At 37.7% G+C, this 21,036-nt stretch overlaps 1 protein-coding gene across 1 annotated transcript in view; it reads right to left on the bottom strand.

The window, feature by feature from the left end:
- Positions 1–21,036, bottom strand: part of ARHGAP15 (Rho GTPase activating protein 15) — a 624,143-nt gene that overhangs the window by 590,884 nt on the left and 12,223 nt on the right. The window contains exon 2 of the mRNA XM_067739897.1: positions 3,982–4,160. Within this exon, the coding sequence (XP_067595998.1) occupies positions 3,982–4,146 (165 nt within the window). The 5' untranslated portion in view covers positions 4,147–4,160. The remainder of the gene's footprint in view (positions 1–3,981; positions 4,161–21,036) is intronic.

The following is a 21,036-nucleotide window of genomic DNA, read 5'->3' on the forward strand; positions in this document are numbered from 1 at the left end:
ATGGAGTTGACAGTCTGTGTTGGCTGCACATTTTCCAAGCAGCGCTATTTTTGTATAAAACCAATACGGGCAATTACCTTTGTTTGAGATGCCAAGTCTTATCAATTCAATGTGATTTAGTGTCATTTTAATTAAATATCAGGATCCACTTCAGGACAATTTATACAAACAAAGCCTCAAACCTATCTATAAGCTTGATTTGAAGTAAACATGGACAAGTCCTACAGCCTCATAATATTTCTCAAAATCTCTGCTAAACAGAAGGCTTATATTTTTAGTAGCAATTTTTATGTCTGCCTTTTTAGCTAGCCACAACTTTGGCAAGTATCCTAAAATCACAGAAGTAAGAAACAAAGGAAAATTGTTTCCTCTTTTTCCTTATAATATATTAAAAAGAAAAATGAAGGAACGCTGTATGTTAAGAGAAGCACAAGGAGTCTTGTATGTTAATGTTTAGGAATGGCTTGACCTAAGTCTTTATCTGAACACTAATTAAAAGAAATATTTCCCTGTCCATGATGGCTATGAATGGAGTGAGGCACTTCTGCAGGGTTTACAAGATGGAAATGGTGAATATTCATACATGTTGCTGCTTAAGACACCAGTATTAAATGCCGGAACTACTCCTGCCTGCAAATCCTATGTCTGCAGTTTCCTGACTTGGGCTATTTAAACTCTTCATTAATACCTATTTTCAAACTGTCTAGTAGGCTGGGCATCCCACTTATAAATAACATCAAAGCCACATTAAACCTTTTGCATTAGCTATTTGCTGGATTGCACATTAGCCTTTTTAGCCCTTAAAGAGGCACACTTTACTTGCCCCCATTTACGTTCACTAAGCCTTCTGCTTCTGTGTTTAGCACATTCAGGTAAATCAGCAGTCCACCTTTAAGAGGTCTCACTCCAATGCTCCGGGTGAGACAACAAATCACTGAGACCAAAGAGCGCTCCCTCCCCACCAAATGAAGGTCTCCAGATGGCTCTCACAGATACGCAATTTTCTTACTAACCATGTCATTAGATGTCCAAATTTCCCACCTCTCCAACATTTCTTAGAAAGCAAAGTGGCCTCTGAATTTTGAAAAGGCATTGATCTTATGAACCACATAAAAATGATTGTTTGGTGTTTAAAGAAAATGATGCATGCCACCAATAAAATACTAATGGAGTATTGATACCTGTTTTACTGGAATGCTTCCCTGCAGCACTTAGGCAATCAAAACTTTTAATTCAACAAGTAAATTCACCTGTGTTTGCACAGCTTAGGGTAGAATAAATGTTTATATTGGCATTTCAAAATACTCCTCGATTTAAGATACCAAGAATACAGGCTCTTATGACATGTATAGGAGAATTTTATATTGTGTTCTGAGTTCACAGTCATATTAACGTATTTTTAATTAAGCAAAATTTTAAGAGGACTTTATGAATTAATGACAAAATTATACAATTGATTTGACCCTAGAATATTTGTATCATGTTTTTGGAATAAGTGAAATCATGGAAATGTGTAATACCAGATTTTTGTGTTATTATATACTCTGATAAGTCCATATTAGATTTGTAGAATTGATATGCAAGTGACAAGTAGTATATATATGCCATATATATTAAATAGGATGCATAATACATATATAGTCTCTAAGTACTCAATTTTTTTCTGTACAGATTAAATGTATCTCTGTTACAGCAAGCCATACCACATGTGAACTTGTGCACACATTTTTAGTGTGCACTTCCTCCCACTTCTCCTAAGTTCAAAATCTCCCCCTTTGACCTTACCCCAACCTCCAACTTCTGAAAAATCAAGTTCTTAGTTTAGCTTGAGCAGATATCTTTAACAGGCTTGTTTGAATAAATATGCCAAAATACTTTACATTCTGTCAGTATCTAGTCAGAAAATTGTGCATGGAAAAAAAGAGATGAAAAGAACTGAGACAGAAAGAAAATTAGTGCCATGGCAAGCTTTCAATACAGTATCTCTGAGCCAAGTTTTCTCGGTGAAATGACATATCCTCACTAAAATACCCCTTTTATATAATTATGCACCGAGCACACATAACCAAAAGTAACTTTTATTTTTGTTCCTTATCGAGGAATACATATTGCCGAGGCTAAGAATGCGGAAACAAAAGCTGGGATAATTATAGCTAATTTAACTTTGGAAAACTCTGATTCTCCAGCAGTCCAGCATATAACCGCCCAAACTAAAGTTATGTAACAAGGTAATATCAACAATGAGAAACTGCATGATAAAATCCTGCCCAAAATTGAAAAATGCTAATTTTGTCTCATTTAGCAGCTGGATACAGAAATGCTCATTAGTTTTAAGAGGGTTAATCCTTTTAACTTTTGCATATTGATATGCCAATTATGCCTAATTGTACAAGAGGCATCAGTCAAGGTAATAGTGCATAAACACATGAAAGTTATTAAGTACATCCCAACATGTAATAAAGTAGGTGTTAATTGGTAGCTGAGTTCTGCGGGCTATTGAGGTGGATAATTCATTGAGAGATGGATCACTTGTAATTTCTCTCCATAATTCCTTTTGCAGTCTCATGCTGTGATGTTTTCATGCTTGTCAAAAACAACTGCGGCATAGTGCCTTTTGTTAAACACAGCCAATAAAATATGTTAGGCATCATTAAATATACTTAACTTTTAAACTTTTCCAAAGGTACAGTTCTTACTGATAATACATTATAGAGATTCCAATAATTTACTCTAACCATTGTCTCAAGTTCATGGTTGAGGAACGTTTTAGCAGGTTTCAACGCCAAGTCAGGCTGGCCGTGTTGTGCCTCCCAGCAGATAATACTTTTAAATGAGAAAATAAAGAAAAAAAAATGCATCTCTCAGTACCTTAACTAGGGATATGTTTCTCACTTTCAAAATATAATCACTGGCTTCCTCATGCTAAATTTGTCTATAATACCTGAAGAAAGGATGATTAAAACCATACATTTCTCAGGCTCCTTAGATCGTTGTGGGTTAATTTTGCACTTGAAATTCGAGTGAAAAACAGCGAATAAATATAATCGGTAACATGCTACTCAGCAAGTTGATCTCATTTAATAACTCAGTTAGGGAGCTGAATATTTCATAGGCCCCTATGATATTAACAGAACACTCAATTAATAGCTCACATGTTACTGCAGGGTGACTGGGACTCACAGCCTGTCCCCAGCTAACCTATTTCTTGCTCTTGCTCTCACTGTGAGAAACAAAATAGATCCGGGGTCCAAAAGAGTGGCTAACATTGCATAAATAATTTTGTAACATCCTATGGCCTCAGCTGCAAGTTACCACCATTATGGAAGAAAATTAACCAGAGGAGACTCATTGCAATCAGTGTGTTTAGTGGCTCAGGATGCGTGCAGGGGCAGGGACACAACTGGCAATAGAGTTCATCTGTAACTATTTTATTTCAAATCTTCCTAATGACACATTATGGAGACAAAATGGCTTCCTCTCCAAACCTTAAATCTCCACACCATTTCAACTGTTCAAGCTCATTCCAAATCAGATTGTAATTTCCAATATCATATATTGTTGGGAGATTTTAAGGAAGAGATTTTCACTTTTTTAAAAGATTTTTTTCTCAGTTTATTCTTAGCTAATTTTAGCCTCTGGCTTTTCAAAGTGATGTACTGTATTTGGAAGTACAAACACCACATGCTAGCATAACCTCATTATTTTTATGACACTGAAGCATGATAGTGGAGGCCCTTAAAATGAGTCAAAGGTGCTCTTCAGTCTAGCTCCAAATCCACTTTATCACTCTGGATTAAGCCCAGCTCTTCTCTTGCAACTGGGGATATAATTACGACTATAAGTAGGCAAGATAAAATGCATTACAAAAACAGTTTTCTCATGCACATTAGGAAAACAAATAAAACAAGGCTAATTAGCTTTTTTTTCCCCCCTTCTTTTACAAAATTCTATATATCAGGGAACTTGTGGTATTTGACTTACAGGTTCAGTGACCTTCCCAACATCGGTGAGGATCATGGATTTACTTTGGCTCAGCCTGCTGTGGTGGCTATTGGCATTTTTGATTCTCATTTGCACAGCTCCAGTGCCTTGGCGGGTGGGATTCAGTGTTTCCACAGAGGTATCAGAATTTGTAGACTTCTGCATATTACAATGTTATCCTGATGAAATATAAAAGCATTATATTATTCTAAGTATATGCTTTTCCATGAAAAACTCCTGGTGGAGTGCATATCCTTATATATCATTAAAGTACAAAAATGAAATAGTCTCCGCCTCTTTGGTGAAGAAGAAGGTAGTTACTTTGTAGTGCTTTTATCAATTGGACCTCTGTATTCCGACGGTACTGTATACGTGCCAGAGGATTTCAGTTCATAGATAGCACACTCAAATTCTGTGTAGTTTCTTAATTCGATTAAGGAACTCCTAATGGCAATATGATATGGTCTCCCTTATATAGAAATGATATTGCCAACTAAGCATCTTCCGGGTATATGCTCTTTTCATTCACAATGTCTTTGATCTATCACCCACCCCATCCCAACCCACCTCCAGACATTACCACCAGCAGCCTTTTTTGGTGAACAAAAAACCCCTGTGAATAAGGTCAAATTTAAGTGTGTAAAATTGGAGGAAAGCAAGCTGGTCCCATTGACTATCAAATATGTTGGCTTGGCCTCATTAGCATGGTGCAGAGTCCCAGTCACCACCCCCACTTGCAATATCCACAGGGAAAAATTAAAATTCCTTTGTCCACTGCCATCTGCCAACTGAACTAGATTTAGTAGCTTAGTTGGATATAATATTTATGAAGACTATGAAGAAACAGAAAATCAGCACATCGACACTATTTATTTATTTATATTTATTTTAATGGAAGGAGTCTGATTCAGGTAGGAAAATCCAGTGTGGGCAAATTTTAAAGGAGCGGCTGTGAGAAAACAATAATTCAGAAAAAGAAAACAAAGGAAATAAATTGGGTGGGTGGACCAGGAGGGCTTTTAGTTGCTTCCCAAATCCATAATCCTTTTCAGTTGCTCCTCCCCACGAGTTCCTCAAATGAATACATCTACTCTTTTTAAATAGGATATTTGCAATGCAAATATAGCTTCAAAGCTTCTAGAAACAGACCCTCTTCTAGCCTGAGTGTCCTCTCTATGTCTCACCCATATAGACATTTCATAGCTAGCCTAGGCACGTGGGTAGAACATTAGAAAAAAATGTCACCAGTCAGTTATAGAAGCCAATATAATCCAAAAGAAGGATTATATTTTAAGGAGCCAACTGTTTTGGTACCTCTACCTGATTGGACAGACAACGGGGCTAGAATCACGGTAATGTTCAAGTTGAGTGGACACTAAAAGGATTAGAAAAGAATAAAAGCATTTTAACGGGAGGAAAAGTGTTTCCTCATAATTGGAACCAGTTAGGCAATTGAGTGATATTGAGTGAGAAAAGAAGTTAATATTTATTGAGTATTTACTATGTGCCAGGCAATGAGCTGGTTTAATCCTTACAAAGTTTCTATGATATTGACATTAAACTCATATTTTTATAGTGGAGAAAAATGAGGATCAGAGTGACTAACAATTTTCTTATGGACAGTGGGCAGCAAGAAGTGAAGGAGTATTTATTTTATCCGCCCCCCCCCCCCACTGCCGACCCAGATGTCCATCAACAGATAAATAGATAGACAAATTCTAGTTTATCTACACAATGAAATATTGCTCAACAATAAAAATGAATGGATTACTAACGCATGCAACCACATGGATGAATTGTAAATTCATTGTGCAGAGTAAAAGAAATCAAGCCCCCCACCAAAAAAGTACTCATTGAGTACTTACGATTTCACTTACATAATATTTTTGAAAATGCAAACTAACATAAAATGAGAGAAAACAGATTAGTGATTGCCTAGGGACAGTGTGGACTCTGGATACAAGGAAGCTTTTGGGGGTGATGGATATGTTTGTTATCTTGATTGTGGTGATGGTTTAATAGCAGTATACATATATTAAAAATGATCAAATTGTACACTTTAAACACTTGCACTTTATTGTACTTCAGTTATATCTAACAAAGCTTTTTACAGGACAGTTTTATTAAGAATTCCTTAACCAATTTATTTTGCTACTTATTTTATTTTAATTTATTTTGAATATATTCATTTTCATAATCATACATGAGTGATATATTTTAAAAACTTATCTAATTGAGAATAAGAGCTCTTTTGACAACATTTGAAATAAAAATTTGAATAAAAGAAGAAATATTATCCCCACTATTCCACAGCAATATGATGACAGCTACATTAATAAGAAGGACTTTAAAATGTATCAAATCTGACCACTAATGTATGCATAAGGGATCTTACCTCTATATCTAACTAGAATAAGATAGGGTTTTTTATATATAAATGTGTTTTGAAAAGTAAATGCAATCGGGCTTCCCTGATGGCCCAGTGGTTGAGAGTCCACCTGCCGATGCAGGGGACACAGGTTCGTGCCCCGGTCTGGGAAGATCCCACATGCCGCGGAGCGGCTGGGTCCGTGAGCCATGGCCGCTGAGCCTGCGCGTCTGGAACCTGTGCTCCACAACGGGAGAGGCCACAACAGTGAGAGGCCCGCGTACCGCAAAAAAAAAAAAAAAGTAAATGCAATCACATGCAGATGATATAAATAGTTATTTCTCCACGTACCCCAGTACAGGATAAACATTTTTGGTTTTATTCTGTGTATTATTTATTATTGAGGCCTTCAATTTTTCTTAGCCAAGAGACATTATTTCAAACTAAAGCAAATCTCTGGATTTTTTATATTTATAAAGATGCTACTAATAAAAGCATGAGTTTTTTTCAGAGTATATTTCAGTGGATGAAGTAAGGATGAATGAAAGAATGAGAATCTAGGTACCGTGATTGTAATGGAGGTCTTGGATTCATTATAATCAGACTGGTTGCATAAAAAGAGCCTATGATGACTTCTAGTGCAGCACTGTTTCTAATGGCCACCTTTGTGACCTTGAACAAGTCCGTGGACCTCTGTTTCATCACTGGAAAAAATTGATAGTGAGGGGGCATGGGCAACTAAAAGGATTGCTATGATCTGTAGGATCCTTTTCACTTCTGATACTGTTGTGTAAAAGTCTGGGAGCTCAAGAGGTATTACTGCAGATTTACAGAGCTCAGTAGTTTTAGGTAGTTTTAGCAACAATGTAAATGCTTTGGTATGATCTGATGCCCAAGGATTTGAGTGAGGGTTGAGGGGATCTATGATTAAACATATAAATCTTTTCTAAAAAATTTGGGTTCTCCTTGGAGTACATTGAAGGCTTGATCTTCCAAATTATTCATTAGATTCAAAACTCTAAGGTGGTGTGTTTGTAATACTGGTAAGAGAAATACTCGGGCTAACGCCACTCTCTTCTGACCAAGAGCATAAAGCCACTATATTTACATAGCCCCACCAGGTGCCGTTTATACGGCATGTTGTTTCTCAAACTCTGAACAAATTTCAGCGTCAAATCAACGTTTGCATTCTTGTATTGATTTGACAATTAACCCATAATTTGCCTGGTGATGGGTTACTGTCAAAAGGCTGGATTAATTTTAAAAGCCTCTTATCTGGCTTTCCCATCTGTTTTCTCGAGGACAGTCTACAGAAAAGAATTTCAAAATCTTCCTCCTTCAGATCTTTCTTTTAAGCTGATCTCTCCCCCTACCAATGTTAATGTTATTTCTCTTTTCTCACTCCTCTAGCCATCACTTCTTTTCCCAACTGACCTCATCTTCACTTTTTATTGATACTCTATTTATTGCACTCAATTTTTTCTCTTTATTCAGCTTTTTTTGTATTTTGTTCTATCAATGGCATTCACTTGATACTATTCATAGTTATTCTCATGTTTGAAAATATTTGGTGGTTTCTGATTTTGCAGAGCACCACGTTGCTCTGAGAAGAATACAGAAAATGACACAAACCTCTTTCTACCCACAGAAAATAAATTATCTGTTTAACGTTTACTGAGACTTTCCTGAGTGGCAAGGCACTACATTAGAGGCTGGCGATAACTCTTTCTTGTGTTTTTGGTTTTTGTTTGTTTGTTTCAACCAACTGTTTTACAGTAGTTTGGTGAGTGTGATAAAGAAACAAATCAATAATTAAAAGAGAATAGAGTGGTGCCAGGTGGGGAGAGAAGCAATGACATCAGACCACAGTAGAGCTGGGAGGTGTGGAGAGAGAAAGTCCACAAAAGATCAGCTGACGCTGGAGCTAAGTCAGGGCAGGTTGGGCATTTCGGGCAAAGGGCTCAGGAGTGCAGAGGTATGCAAACAACTGTGATATTATAGAGTAGATACTGAAATATGTCATGAAGAAAAACTATAGTACCAAGGAAATTCAAGGAAAAGGTAAGCATTGGGTTTCATGAAGAAAATGGCATTTAGCCTCAGTGTGGGTGAGTTTGATCATCTTTTCTATCCTCTTATCGGGCTGAAGGGTTAACAGAGAGCCGAATCCCTTCTAAGCCCACCAGTGCTGTAAGAGGCTGGTATTCTAGACACTCTGAGGGAGAGAATTTGGGAAGAGGGCTTTTCTTGGCATAATACACAAATGTCTTGTATGGATGAGTTGAGTGCAAAACAGAAGGAAGCAGGACCCCCTCACCCCAAGCAGGAACTGAGGAAGGAGGGAGGACAGAGGAGGAAGGAAATCTAATGGCCAGAAATGACAGCTGTGTTGGTGGCTGTGAAACTTCTAACTGCCGTACTTGTGGGTTCAGAGATGATTTATTCTTATTCATCCTGTTAGAAACCTCTCATAGCTGGTGGATAAGGCTGTTTTAGGCCAATTTTGCAAGTTGCATTTGGACCCCACTTACAGTTCATTCTCTTTACACTCCAACTTTCCCATTTTCTCCTCACCTGCATCCTAATACTCATGTTTTCCTCTACAGTGCACACTATGATCCTTTTCACGTTTTGGCTGCCAAAGCCCCCCACTGCAGCACCTACTTAGGCCCCATCTCATCTACAGGGTCAACATATCTGAAATTCCATCATCCATTCTTCCTTACTTACATCTTTTTACTTACATCCATCTGCTCAGTGAATCACTTAGAGGTATATATGGGAGAGGAATGATTAAACTAATTAACACACTGTCATAAATGATTAGTCAGACTTCCCATGAACTCTCAGGGAATTATTTACCTGAATCACATACTGGAAACTCCTCCGGCTATGTAGGAAAATATCTTACAGTAGAAAACCTTTGATTACTCTACTTTGTGTGTGATCTTAAGTAAAAGTAGAGGCAGGTAGCATTTGTGACTAGGGATAGGATATTAGCATTGCATTCTAGTAAAGGGTGCCTCTTGGAGTTGTGGGACGTGATGGCCCTGCCAGGGTGCTCTAGTTTTTGAGTCTTTATGAAAGAAGGTTCTAGGGGAATAAACTCCAATATAAAGTCTTCCCAACCCTGAGTCAAAAGAAACCCTCAAGGGTTTCTGCGCGCCCAACGCAGGGGGCCTGGGTTCGATCCCTGGTCAGGGAACTAGATCCCACATGCCGCAACTAAGAGTTTGTACGCCTCAACTAAAGATCCTGCATGCTGCAACTAAAAGATCTCCCATGCCGCAACTAAGACCCGGGCAGCTAAATAAATAAATAAATATTTTTTTAAAAAAGAGAGAAACCCTCAAACCCCAGGGTCCATCATAACTTGCTCCCAGCATCAGGGAGTGAATATAATTCCAGGAACATAAGTATCAATTTCAGAATATACTCAGAAAGGCAATGAAGAGCTCTAATCTGTGAGTCTTTCTGAGTTATTATTCCAAGAATATACACAGGGTTTTGAAATCATATTCTGTTGTTCCACCTGTATTTTCATTTCTCATTGACCCTTAACTTTCTAGATTTGGTAGAGGACTTGTAAAATCAATAATACTTTTGTATGCTTATTTCTATGCAACTTCGTAACATGAAACATTTTGTTAACTATAAGTCATATTAAGTTTCATGTGATCTACATGCTTATTCCGTATTTCTCTTGTTCTTTCATAACATATCATCTAATCGTCATCATCATTGTTACCAAATTCTATTAGAAAAAACATTGATGACGTATGCATTTATATTCTTACAGGAGGCACATAGAAGCATGGTGAATGACTAATGACAACACATTCGTTCATTTTGCATGTGTTTAAAATATCCATTTGATTTTTACAAAACTCTCCAAATAAATATCCCTGAGTTAGAAGTTGAAATGTAAATCACTTAAGACTGGCTTCACAATTTCTGTAGACTTCCTGATTTTGTATGTACCAAGAGAACAGCAAGAATAGCTTGTGATGTTACACTAGTTCCACTTTCAATACTGTTTTAAAAACAGGAAACAGTGATGAGAATGCACTTCATAAGAGCCACACAAACTTTGGCTCTGCTCAACAGACTTGGCTCAGTGATATTCTGGGCCTGATTCTCCCACTCACACTGCAAATACCCAAATAGGAATGAATGTGATATTTCATCTAATCATAAATTTCAAAGCTGCTCTGTCAATTATTTGTTGCACTCTGTTAATTACACTAAGGCTCAGCAGCTTGCCCTTTTGAGGTAGAAAGTGTATTTTTGACATCTTTTTCCCACCAGCAACATTAAAATAAAAATATATTAAGAATTATTTGAGTTAGTAGAAACTGAATAGGCACTATGATATTATCTACATGCTACAGAGCAGAGAAAATTGAAGTTCAAGGATACAGACTCTTCCCCAAGGTGCCACAACCTGTTCAAAGTAGTCCCAGGACAGAGCTCAAGTCCTGCATCTCCAAACATCCTTGCTTTAGTCATAGTCAAGTGGCAACTGTGTCTGGAAAAACAAGGTAACAAGAATTCCAAAGGAAATCTGACAGAGATCAGGTAGATAAAATGATCAAAGTGCATCCATATTAAGTATAGATCATGTAAGTCTTTCTATTTAATCATTTATAAATGTCCCCGTGCTTTCTGACAAAACAATAAAGACTGAATAAATATTTGCAGAATATAGAAATGGAAAACAAATATAGAACCTAGGTAATGCCAGAGTACATAGCTTAGGAAAGCATTATCAGTAGGAATGTCTTTGACCTAATTTAGTTCTTATTTTAAAAAGAATATGTATAACTTGCTCTGCCCAGTGGTTCTAAGGGCCAATGAACGATGGATATTTCATAAGTTAGAGGCTGCAAAGAAGCAATGCTTTTCATACCTTTTGAGGACAACATTAAAGTATACTTGGAAAATCATACAAAATTTCCAAAAATATGAACAATACCATATTTCCATTTCAGATAACCCTTTTCTTTATTTCTTATTTTTAAAAAATGACTGCATTTTTGACCACCTTGCAACTTAGCAGGGCTCTGTGTTCTAACAATAGAGAACATCTCCCTGGATTTTCAGCTTTCTTCAGGTGCTTAACATTTTTTTCTCTGAATAGAAGGACTCTCTTGCCTGACATGGATTCTCACTAAAGACTTTGTGAGGAGAACTGTCTCAGAGATAAGCACTGAGTGTGCCCCAGTGTTTTCCCATTCCATGGGTCTTAGCCTGGGTTTTCACTGTGTGGCAGTGAGCTGTCTGGTCACCACCAAGGTCCTCTCTGCCTTAACACACACGAACCCTCTGTGGCAATATGACCCCATTCCCTTTCCGGAATGTGTAAGATGAGTTGCTTCTCCAGGTCTAGTAAGAGTGTGTGGAAACTCCACAGATGAATATGATATCAGAAACTCATTTCTGTCCCCTGGAAAGGTCTTCTACTCATCTGTGGTAGAGCACGGTCTGTTTGTTCCCCTGTGGAAATGACTTGTGGCAGTGGTAGCTCCAGTAACGTGTGGCACAACCTCTGTGCTACACTTGCCTGACAGGTCAGTAATTAACTTGCATTGCAATTGTTTGCCGTCTCCACCAGAGCATCCATTTACCAAAATAACATTTTAATTTCACTTTCTTCCCGGTTCACTCTCCTTTTCTTTTTTCCCTGTGGCTTCTACATCTCTATTAAGTCTAATTTCCCAGACCACTTTCAGAAGCGGAGAGAGTACAATAAAATTCAGTTTCAAAAATGTCAAATATAATGAGAAAGGATGATCACAGTAAAGGAATTTGACCATAGCCACCCCATTGGGTAACACTGTCTTTGACTTTGGCAGGTATTATATATAGGAAATGTGATAATAAGGCTTTGCATTTAGTTAACATATATCAGGAAATCTGGGTGATAGACTGCATTTACTGACAAAGTCTGGCAGATCATCTGCATGGACAAATTGTAATACAGTTATTGTCATTGCATATGGGTATCCTAAATGGTAAAAATGACAAGTAAAATATAAAATATGTTTTAAGTAGAATAAGTACTGACCAAAACTGTGTGGTAGGCCACCTTGGTATCTTGTTGCTACCTCTCATCCCCTGAGCACCTTAGCCCATTAGTCTCCAACCTACTGGGAGCAAAGCAACTGGTTTTATATTTCAAATAATTATTGAGCCTCTACCCTGAGAAACTGACTTGCTAGGTCCCACAGTTTCTACAAAAATTGTTAAGAATTCTGGGGTAGAGTTAGACATAAGCATGCTTGCTTACAATGAAGTCTGATAAGAGTGCAATGGAGAATGGGACTGAGGGCAATTTCCAGGTGAAGGTGACATTGAACTTGATGTTGTATGATAAATAGGATCCAAAAGGCAGAGAAGGGATATCAAGGGCAGTGCAAGCTGAGATCACAAGATTTCAGGAAAAGCAAAGTGAACATCCACAACAAATGACAGAGTGGGGGTGGCTAGTTGGGAAACCTAGGGAGAGATAGTTGATTAGGGCCGGATTAGGAGAAACTTGCAGCTCTATTAAAAAAAGTGGGCTCTTGGGTGGCACAGTGGTTGAGAATCTGCCTGCCAGTGCAGGGGACATGGGTTTGATCCCTGGTCCGGGGAGATCCCACATGCCGTGGAGCAACTAAGCCCGTGCTCCACAACTACTGAGCCTGCGCTCTAGAGCCCATGAGCAACAACTACTGAGCCTGTGCTCTACGGCCCGTGTGCTGCAACTACTGAGCCCACATGCTGCAACTACTGAAGCCCGCGTGCCTAGAGCCTGCGCTCCTCAACAAGCCACCGCAATGAGAAGCCCGCACACTACACAAAGAGTAGCCCCTGCTCACCGCAACTAGAGAAAGCCCACATGCAGCAAGAAAGACCCAACACAGCCAAAAAATAAAAAATAAAATAAAATAAATAAATTCTAAAATAAAATCTAAAAAAAAAAAAAGGGGCTCTTATAGATCCCTGGAAATGTTGATGCCTTTGTTTAAGGCATAATCCCATTCCAAAAGACTTGGTGGAAAGGACCCAGAATGGATCTCCAGCCACTGAGGCTGCACAATGAACAGGAGCATTCTCATGGGATGCTTCTTAATTAACTTTAAATTAGAATAAATATCACAGCATCTATTTGTAAACACTAATCTTATGAAAAGAGCACCCCATGACTTGGGGGAAAAACTTCAGGAACCTCACTTTGAACTTCCAGGTACATGTTTAATGCTTCTTGTTACCAATCAAATGAAGAGAAAGGTAAAGGCTTCACCGGAATGACAAAATGAAGCATTTACGGAAGGGAGGTCTAAGGGTACAATTACATCTTATTAAGGGCATAAAAGAAAATAAAGTTAAGATTAGTGAAACTGCTTCTGAATTTCCCTCTGGTGATCAGGTAAGCAGTAAAAAATAGAAAAGCAAATAGGAACAAAATGCCTGCATTATTGTAATTATGTTCAGGCAGCATAAGAAATTTTATGAAATGGCAATCTCCTTAGATACACAGGAAAACCATAAGGGGCATAAGTAGTGCAATCTCTTCTCTGTTTCCTCTGTCAGTTTTGAACTAATATAGCAAGAAATGCTGAGCCATTTTCCGCCTCTTGCATACAAGTATCAATTAAGGGAAAACAGGGTGACTATCTTAGGGCACTGGATGATGAAATGTCACTTAAGGAGAAAACATCAGCTGTAGAAGAAGTTGTTCGGCAGCCACAGAATTAAAAAACACTGGCAAAACAAGCAGTCTCACCCTCTGGGACAGGGCTCATTCTCTGATCTTTGTTGGAAGAGTATCAAGTGCACAAATATACATTTCAACTTGCGATTGCTTGTTTCCTCCAATTTCATGTTCTATAGTATTTATTTCCTAAAGTACATGACTCAGTTGCAAAGCCCTTTTACCAAGCAGATTAAATCTAATCACACATTGATTGCAATACACCAGGTTCCCTCCATCTCCATCTTGGCCTGCCCAAGTTAAAATATGAGGAAGCTGCATATTGCGTAGTGTTTGACAGTAATTAACGGGAGTCAGTAATTGACAGTAGGAAAATGTGGATGACATTTGTTTTATTTAGCAAATTTGTTATTGTATCCAATTAGTCTTTCCCTAATGCTCATGTCTTCAAACTCTGAATTGACTGAATTGTATTTTAGTGCCAAAGAGACCTGTCTGAGAATGGGACAGTAATATAGTCCACTGTTGTGACAATGACAGCACCATTAAGATAAAACATTTCAGCATATCTTTTAAAATGCATTTAAAAATTGGTTTCTCTCTTGCTCAATTATATATGCATAAAATACATTTTAAATAGTTTTTGTGTTTATGTGTATGTATACGATTGTGTTTGCATATAAGTTCAATGAATTGTCACAAACTGAATGCACGCTCCTGTAACCACACCCAAATCAAGAAACTCAACATCATCAGCACTCCAGAAGCCCTCTGAAGCTCCCTTCCGGTCACTACCCTCCTCACCCCACCAAGGATAATCAACATTCTGTCTTCTTAGTTTTGCCTACTTTTGATCTTTATATAAAAGGAAACTTAGAGTATATACTTTTTAATTGCTGGGCTTATTTTACTCAAATTTTCATTTGTGTAGCTGATTGCTGTGTGATATTCTTTGGAAGCACCTGTGCAAAACTTTTGCTAATTCTTCTATTAGGGTGTTTGTGCTTTTCTTACTGATTTGTAGGAGTTGTTTTTATATTCTGGATACAAGTTTCCTTTTAATATATATGTTGCAATAATGATCCTCTTTTTCATTTGTAAGTTGCTTTTTACTCTCTTACTGTAATATGTTCATTAGTAGAGGTTCTTAGCTTTAATATATCCAATTTATCATTTATCTCCTTTTACAATTAGTGCTTTTTTTGTCCTCTTAAGAAATTCTTGCCTAATCCAAAGCTACAAAGACTATTCATATATTTTCCTCTAAAGAGTTTTGTTATTTAAACTTTTTTAAAAAAGATTTATTTGTTTGTTTTATATTTATTTTTGGCTGCATTGGGTCTTTGTTGCTGTGTGTGGGCTTTCTCTAGTTGTGGCAAGCGGGGGCTACTCTTCGCTGCAGTGCGCAGGCTTCTCATTGCGGTGGCTTCTCTTGTTGCGGAGCACGGGCTCTAGGTGCGCAGGATTCAGTAGGTGCAGCGTGTGGGCTCAATGTGGCTTGCGGGCTCTAGAAAGCAGGCTCAGTAGTTGTGGTACACGGGCTTAGTTACTCCGTGGCATGTGGGATCTTCCCAGACCAGGGCTCGAACCCATGTCCCCTGCATTGGCAGGCAGATTCTTAACCACTGCGCCATCAGGGAAGTCCCTAAACTTTTTTCTAGAACTGTGATCCTTCTGGAAATAATTGTGTTTGGTGTGAGGCAGGAAAACGTTCTTTCTATATAAAGAATTCATATATGTGTGTGTGTGTGTGTGTGTGTGTGTGTGTGTGTATTTTTTTTAATTAGAAGGACTTGTCATCTCTCGTGATTTATCTAGGTGAAAAAGGACCAGGATCTGGCCCTCCATCTGGAGTGAACAGATACTGGAGAGCTTTCCTATCCACAAATATTGACAGTAGGTGCGGTTTTGTCTAATAATTACATAAATATCTGGTTACAGTCTTGGTAAATACTGGCAACTGGGTATCCAAGTTGAATAGAAAGATTTATCTAACAGGTGGGAAGAAACAACCATTCTGAGAGGAGCGATACTCAGAAGTTCAGATTTGTAGATTGTTATCAACCAGGAGGTTTGTTACTGTCAGAGTTCTCAACACTGGGTATTTGTTCAGAGCTAGCTCAGTTACCCACATGGGAGACTCTCAGTAGAGAGGTAGGACTTTCATCCTAGCAAGAGAATGAGGCAATGAATGACCAGGTTTCCAATAGAGGAAGTTGTGGTCAGGGACAAAACAAATGCCTAATGAGGAAGGACTCGCTGAGGCACTGGGACTTGTAAATAAGGGGGCAACACACTTGATTTGTGTATCACAAGTGCAGACTAAAAGCCATAATCACTTGTTATAATTTATTATTGAACTCACAGAACTCCATTTCACTGGAATTAGTTAAAAATCACCTGCATTAAGCTAAGATTTCTCCTGGGAGTTAGGGTCACAAATAACTCAACTTCAGTTGAAAATGAAAAGGTATCTCTAGAAGTGAGGAAGAAGACAGCTATAGAGCAATGATTCTCAAGGGTCAGTGTGAGTAGCTTCATAAACATGCAGATTTAACTGCACCTTCCCAAGATATTTCCATTCAGCAAGACTGAGGAGGAGCCTGAGAAAGGACATGTTTGGCCATCACCCTTGGTGATTCAAATGCACACTGAACTTTGATGAGAAACAAGTCTATAGAATTATATAAAGTTATTTTTTATTTCATATCTGCATTGTCCTAAAAATGTTACCAATTACTACAGTGTCTTATTTTTAAAGCCCATTGATACTAGGTTCATATTTGTTAATATTTTTGCTCTAATGAAGTTTTCTGGAAGTAAATCTCACTTTGGAATATGTTGGTGGTTTGGGGGAGTGGTGTGGATCGCAGTTGAGAACAGTGAGGAGAGAAGTGAGCAGGTAGCTAAGTAGGTAGTATAAAAATTGATACACAGACACATAGGTACGTGAAAGTAATACTATGAGTATCCTATTTGAGATTAATTAAAATATGATGTTTAGCTATCCAGAACATACATCCAGTCCTAACTATTGCTGCAAAATGAATTATTTTACATAAATGAAAAACCCAGTAGTATCATACCACAAACGATCTAGGTCTATTGCAGAACTTTCAGCAAGTTGTTTTTTTTGGTTTGTTTGTTTTTTTAATGTTTATATCATGAACATAGTAAGTGTGAGTAAAACAATGTCAATTTGAACACTTGGAAAACTGTTCTCTTGCTTGTTAAATATCAAAGGGTGTTTAGTGTGAGAACAAAACAGATTCCACAAAATATTGTTGTTTTCAAATTTAATCTGAAATTTTGTGGAAGTGAGGCTTTCTTTCATGAAGCCAAGAATGTCAAAATAGCAAAAAAAATATTTAGCAGTCCACATTATTTAAATTAAAAGTTTTTGACTGAGTTTTTCAAATCCTAGTCTTTGAAGATACTTCAATATGTTCTGTATATTATACATCTTAAATTGTGTCCTTTCTAGACTGGTTAACTAAAGGCTCTTATGATGCTATAGTCTCTTAAAGAGCTTCAGCTGTATTATTAGGAACCTCAACCCAGGGTTTGTTTGGGGGATATTTTCCCACTTAAATAAGTCCTGTTTTGCTTCTCTCTCCTCAAAGTAGAGTTCAGAGGCCTCTCCCCAGGAGGTAGGAGGTAGAGATGGTTATATGCATTATCGAACTAGGTTCCAGTTAATTGAGTGTTACTGTAATTTGAAGTAATGTAGCTAAATTTCTATCTTAATTTAGGCTCCTCATAAAGCAAACTATAGGATTTTGTCTTGGACACATTGAAGTAAAAAAGGAATTCATAAATGTTAGAGTTTTTAAATGTCTATCAGGATTACCTTTTTAATTAAAAAATTATTGAACAGTAATTCTTTTTCTGTCTGTCCTCCCACATCATTTATATCCATTGTCATGACCACTTCTGGAACTTATAATCATCTATTAATAGATAACACATATGATAAAATGGGTTATACAACCACACTTGGGCTACATTTCCTCATTCTATGCACTGTGAATTTCACACATGTATGTGTGTGTATGCATGTGTGCACATATGTTTAAATTGTTGTTACTATTATTATCACCATTTAAGACATACTAAACTCTCTTTTATTTCCCCTACAATAATTCATCCTTTAAAAGTGTAGATGTTCCGGTCGGAATCCAATATCTTGTGATTTTGTGAAAATCAGGGAAACTAAGGATTACTATACTTGCTATTATTTAGAAAAGTTAACCTTTTGGAGACATATCTTAATGTTTAAAAAAATGCTTTGAAGAGGGTTGGTAGCAGAAGAGTTTGTTCTTCCAAGTAAGGAAACTGAGCCTAGTCGTGAAAGGCAGACAAACAAAACAAGGACCTAAATGAAAAAGTTGCAGATAAATGGAGGTTTTTCATAAAGCAATGTGCTAGTCAGTCTCTAAACACTTATTATGATTTATTGTGTGTACAGAAGTTAGCTGGAGGATTCTAGTTCTCTCTAATCATTACACCCTGCTCCTGTTTTCTTTGGAACAGCTATAAATTCAAGAAGAGGTGGAAAACCGGCAGACTGCCAACCAAATTCAACCCACAGACATATGTTGTTGGGCCTGAACAATGTTTTGGAGTGTTTTGAATCAGTTTCCAATTGAAACATGAGAATTTTTACTTTTTAAAAAAAATGTATATCTGTGTGTCTTCTCTCGAAAAATGATGAGATGTGAAAAACTGCTCAAGGTATGCATGGTAACTGTCAGGTGGAGGTGGGCAGCTTCAACATCTTGTAAATAGGACAAGTTCTCTCTGATTCAGACTTTCTCTCCCTTCCCCCTTGATTTGCATAGAAAACTTGACTGATCTGGGAATATCCGTGACTGTGACCCCAGATGTCAATCACCTCTAGGAGTTTTGCTCCTCTGATTTGAGGGTTGAGCAGAGTTTCTGCTGCATATTAAATTAATATCATTTTCAATATCTTATTATTTTAAAATCCAAGCTGGTAGGATTGAAAATGGAGAACAAAACTGAGACTGAATTTGTACTTCTGCTTTAGCAAGAGGTTCACTGGAGATTAACATTATTTCATTTATTTGTACAATTTTTTCAACATGATCTGACATTACCAAGAGTAGGATATTGTGCTGTGCTCTTTGCTATTGCTAAGCAAGTTCCCATTTCCCCCTCTCTGCTCTGACCTCCTTTACTGTTCCTATTATATTTTGGCAGATAATCATATCCTGACTTCTTTTGTTCTCTGTTATCTATTTGAGTTGAGTGTCCCTTCTGCCAAATTGTAGGATCCTTAAAGTCAGATGCTGTATTTTTTCAGTGTTGTTGCTCTGCATCGTACCAAGAACATTACGGATATTTGGTGCCTGTCTGAAATCCTCTGCCTCTAATTCTGCCAGTACTATGAGCATTTCCAACAAGTTCAGGTTTGCCACCATATTAGAATGGTCCTGATTCTCAGTCCCAAGTGTTACTGCATTCTCATGCTTCTTTCCTACTTCTCCACATCAAAAGCTGCCAAATGGACCTGGGATACAGGGCATGATGGTTAGGGGAAGTCAGAACATCCACTGCATCTCAACTTGCTCCCATCCCTGACTCAAGACATACTCCCTAACCATCTGCCATACTGACTAGTCTCTGGTTTTCCTTTCAAGCTGATTTCCCACCCTGAAACTATGGCCCACTTGTTAATCCACTTTCTTAGAGCCAGACTTCTAACCTAAAGCCCTCTGGCCTGTAGGATGCAGCTAATTCTCCAGGGACAGCACCACAGCCACTTATCTCCCTAGCATTCTGTCAGTCACTTCCTACTGCCACACCTTGCTGTCATTTAATGGATATCCTAATACCAAGTGCTTTCAGGATTAGGACCGAGATTGGTGTATTCAGTCAACCTCCATACATGGAATCCTGAGCAGGTTTCCTCAGGGGGAGAACAAAACAGAATAAAAACAGAAAAAGACTTTGCTAACTGGATAAGCACTTTGGACATCCCAACATCTTATTTTTTTCCTCAGAATCATTTTGCTAGGACCCCCATGCCTCATGAACAATCTGCATTAATACTTTATAACCGTAGGCAAAAATTAGGTATAATATAAAAGTGGGTGAAAAGAATTCTACTTTTTTTTTCTCTCTCCTGGTTTCTGTAGTTCTTCTTTGTTTCATTTTAATTTTAAGTCCAAGAGTCAATGGCTGCCTTTCACTTTTTAAACTGCTCTGTGTGATGAATATGAATTCTTCAAAATTAAAGGGTATTTTTGGTTAGGACACATCTTGAGCTGCTCAGAGGAAAATTTCCATATCAACCAAAAATTGGTAAACAAACAAGAAAAGAGTGAGTCTTCTTCCTTCTCCTCCACACAGCTGTATTGAGGAAATGAAACTAATAGCAAGAAATTGCTTTTGATGAGTTCCAAATCCTATCATAATACTTAGAATTGAAATAAATCAAAATTATCCTGGCATGATTTTTATATCATAATGAAGGGGAGAATGGTCATCATTTGATTCAAGACAACCTGATAAAACAATTACTACTATAACTACTATTCACGCTACATTTAACCCTTCTAAAACAATATTGTGAGACACAAACTAGGCAAAGTTCTTTATATACATTCTTTTTTTATCTTGTGAGGAAACTCCTCATTTTATAGATAAGGAAACTTGGGCTCAGAGAGATTAAGTAACTTGTACAATATAACATATACAATACCTAGCAAGTGGTGAAGCCCAAGATCGAACTTTGTTTTTTCTGACTTCCCAGGCAGTGCTCTTAATATCTTTACTATTTCTCACATGGGTCAGAATGGCCATCAAAAAATCTACAAACAATAAATACTGGAGAGGGTGTGGAGAAAAGGGAACCCTTCTACACTGTTGGTGGGGATAAATTGCTACAGCCACTATGGAGAACAGTATGGAGGGTCCTTAAAAAACTAAAAATAGAGCTACCATATGACCCAGCAATCCCACT

The sequence above is a fragment of the Pseudorca crassidens genome, chromosome 6, assembly GCF_039906515.1.
Source record: "Pseudorca crassidens isolate mPseCra1 chromosome 6, mPseCra1.hap1, whole genome shotgun sequence".
Classification (NCBI taxonomy): domain Eukaryota; kingdom Metazoa; phylum Chordata; class Mammalia; order Artiodactyla; family Delphinidae; genus Pseudorca; species Pseudorca crassidens.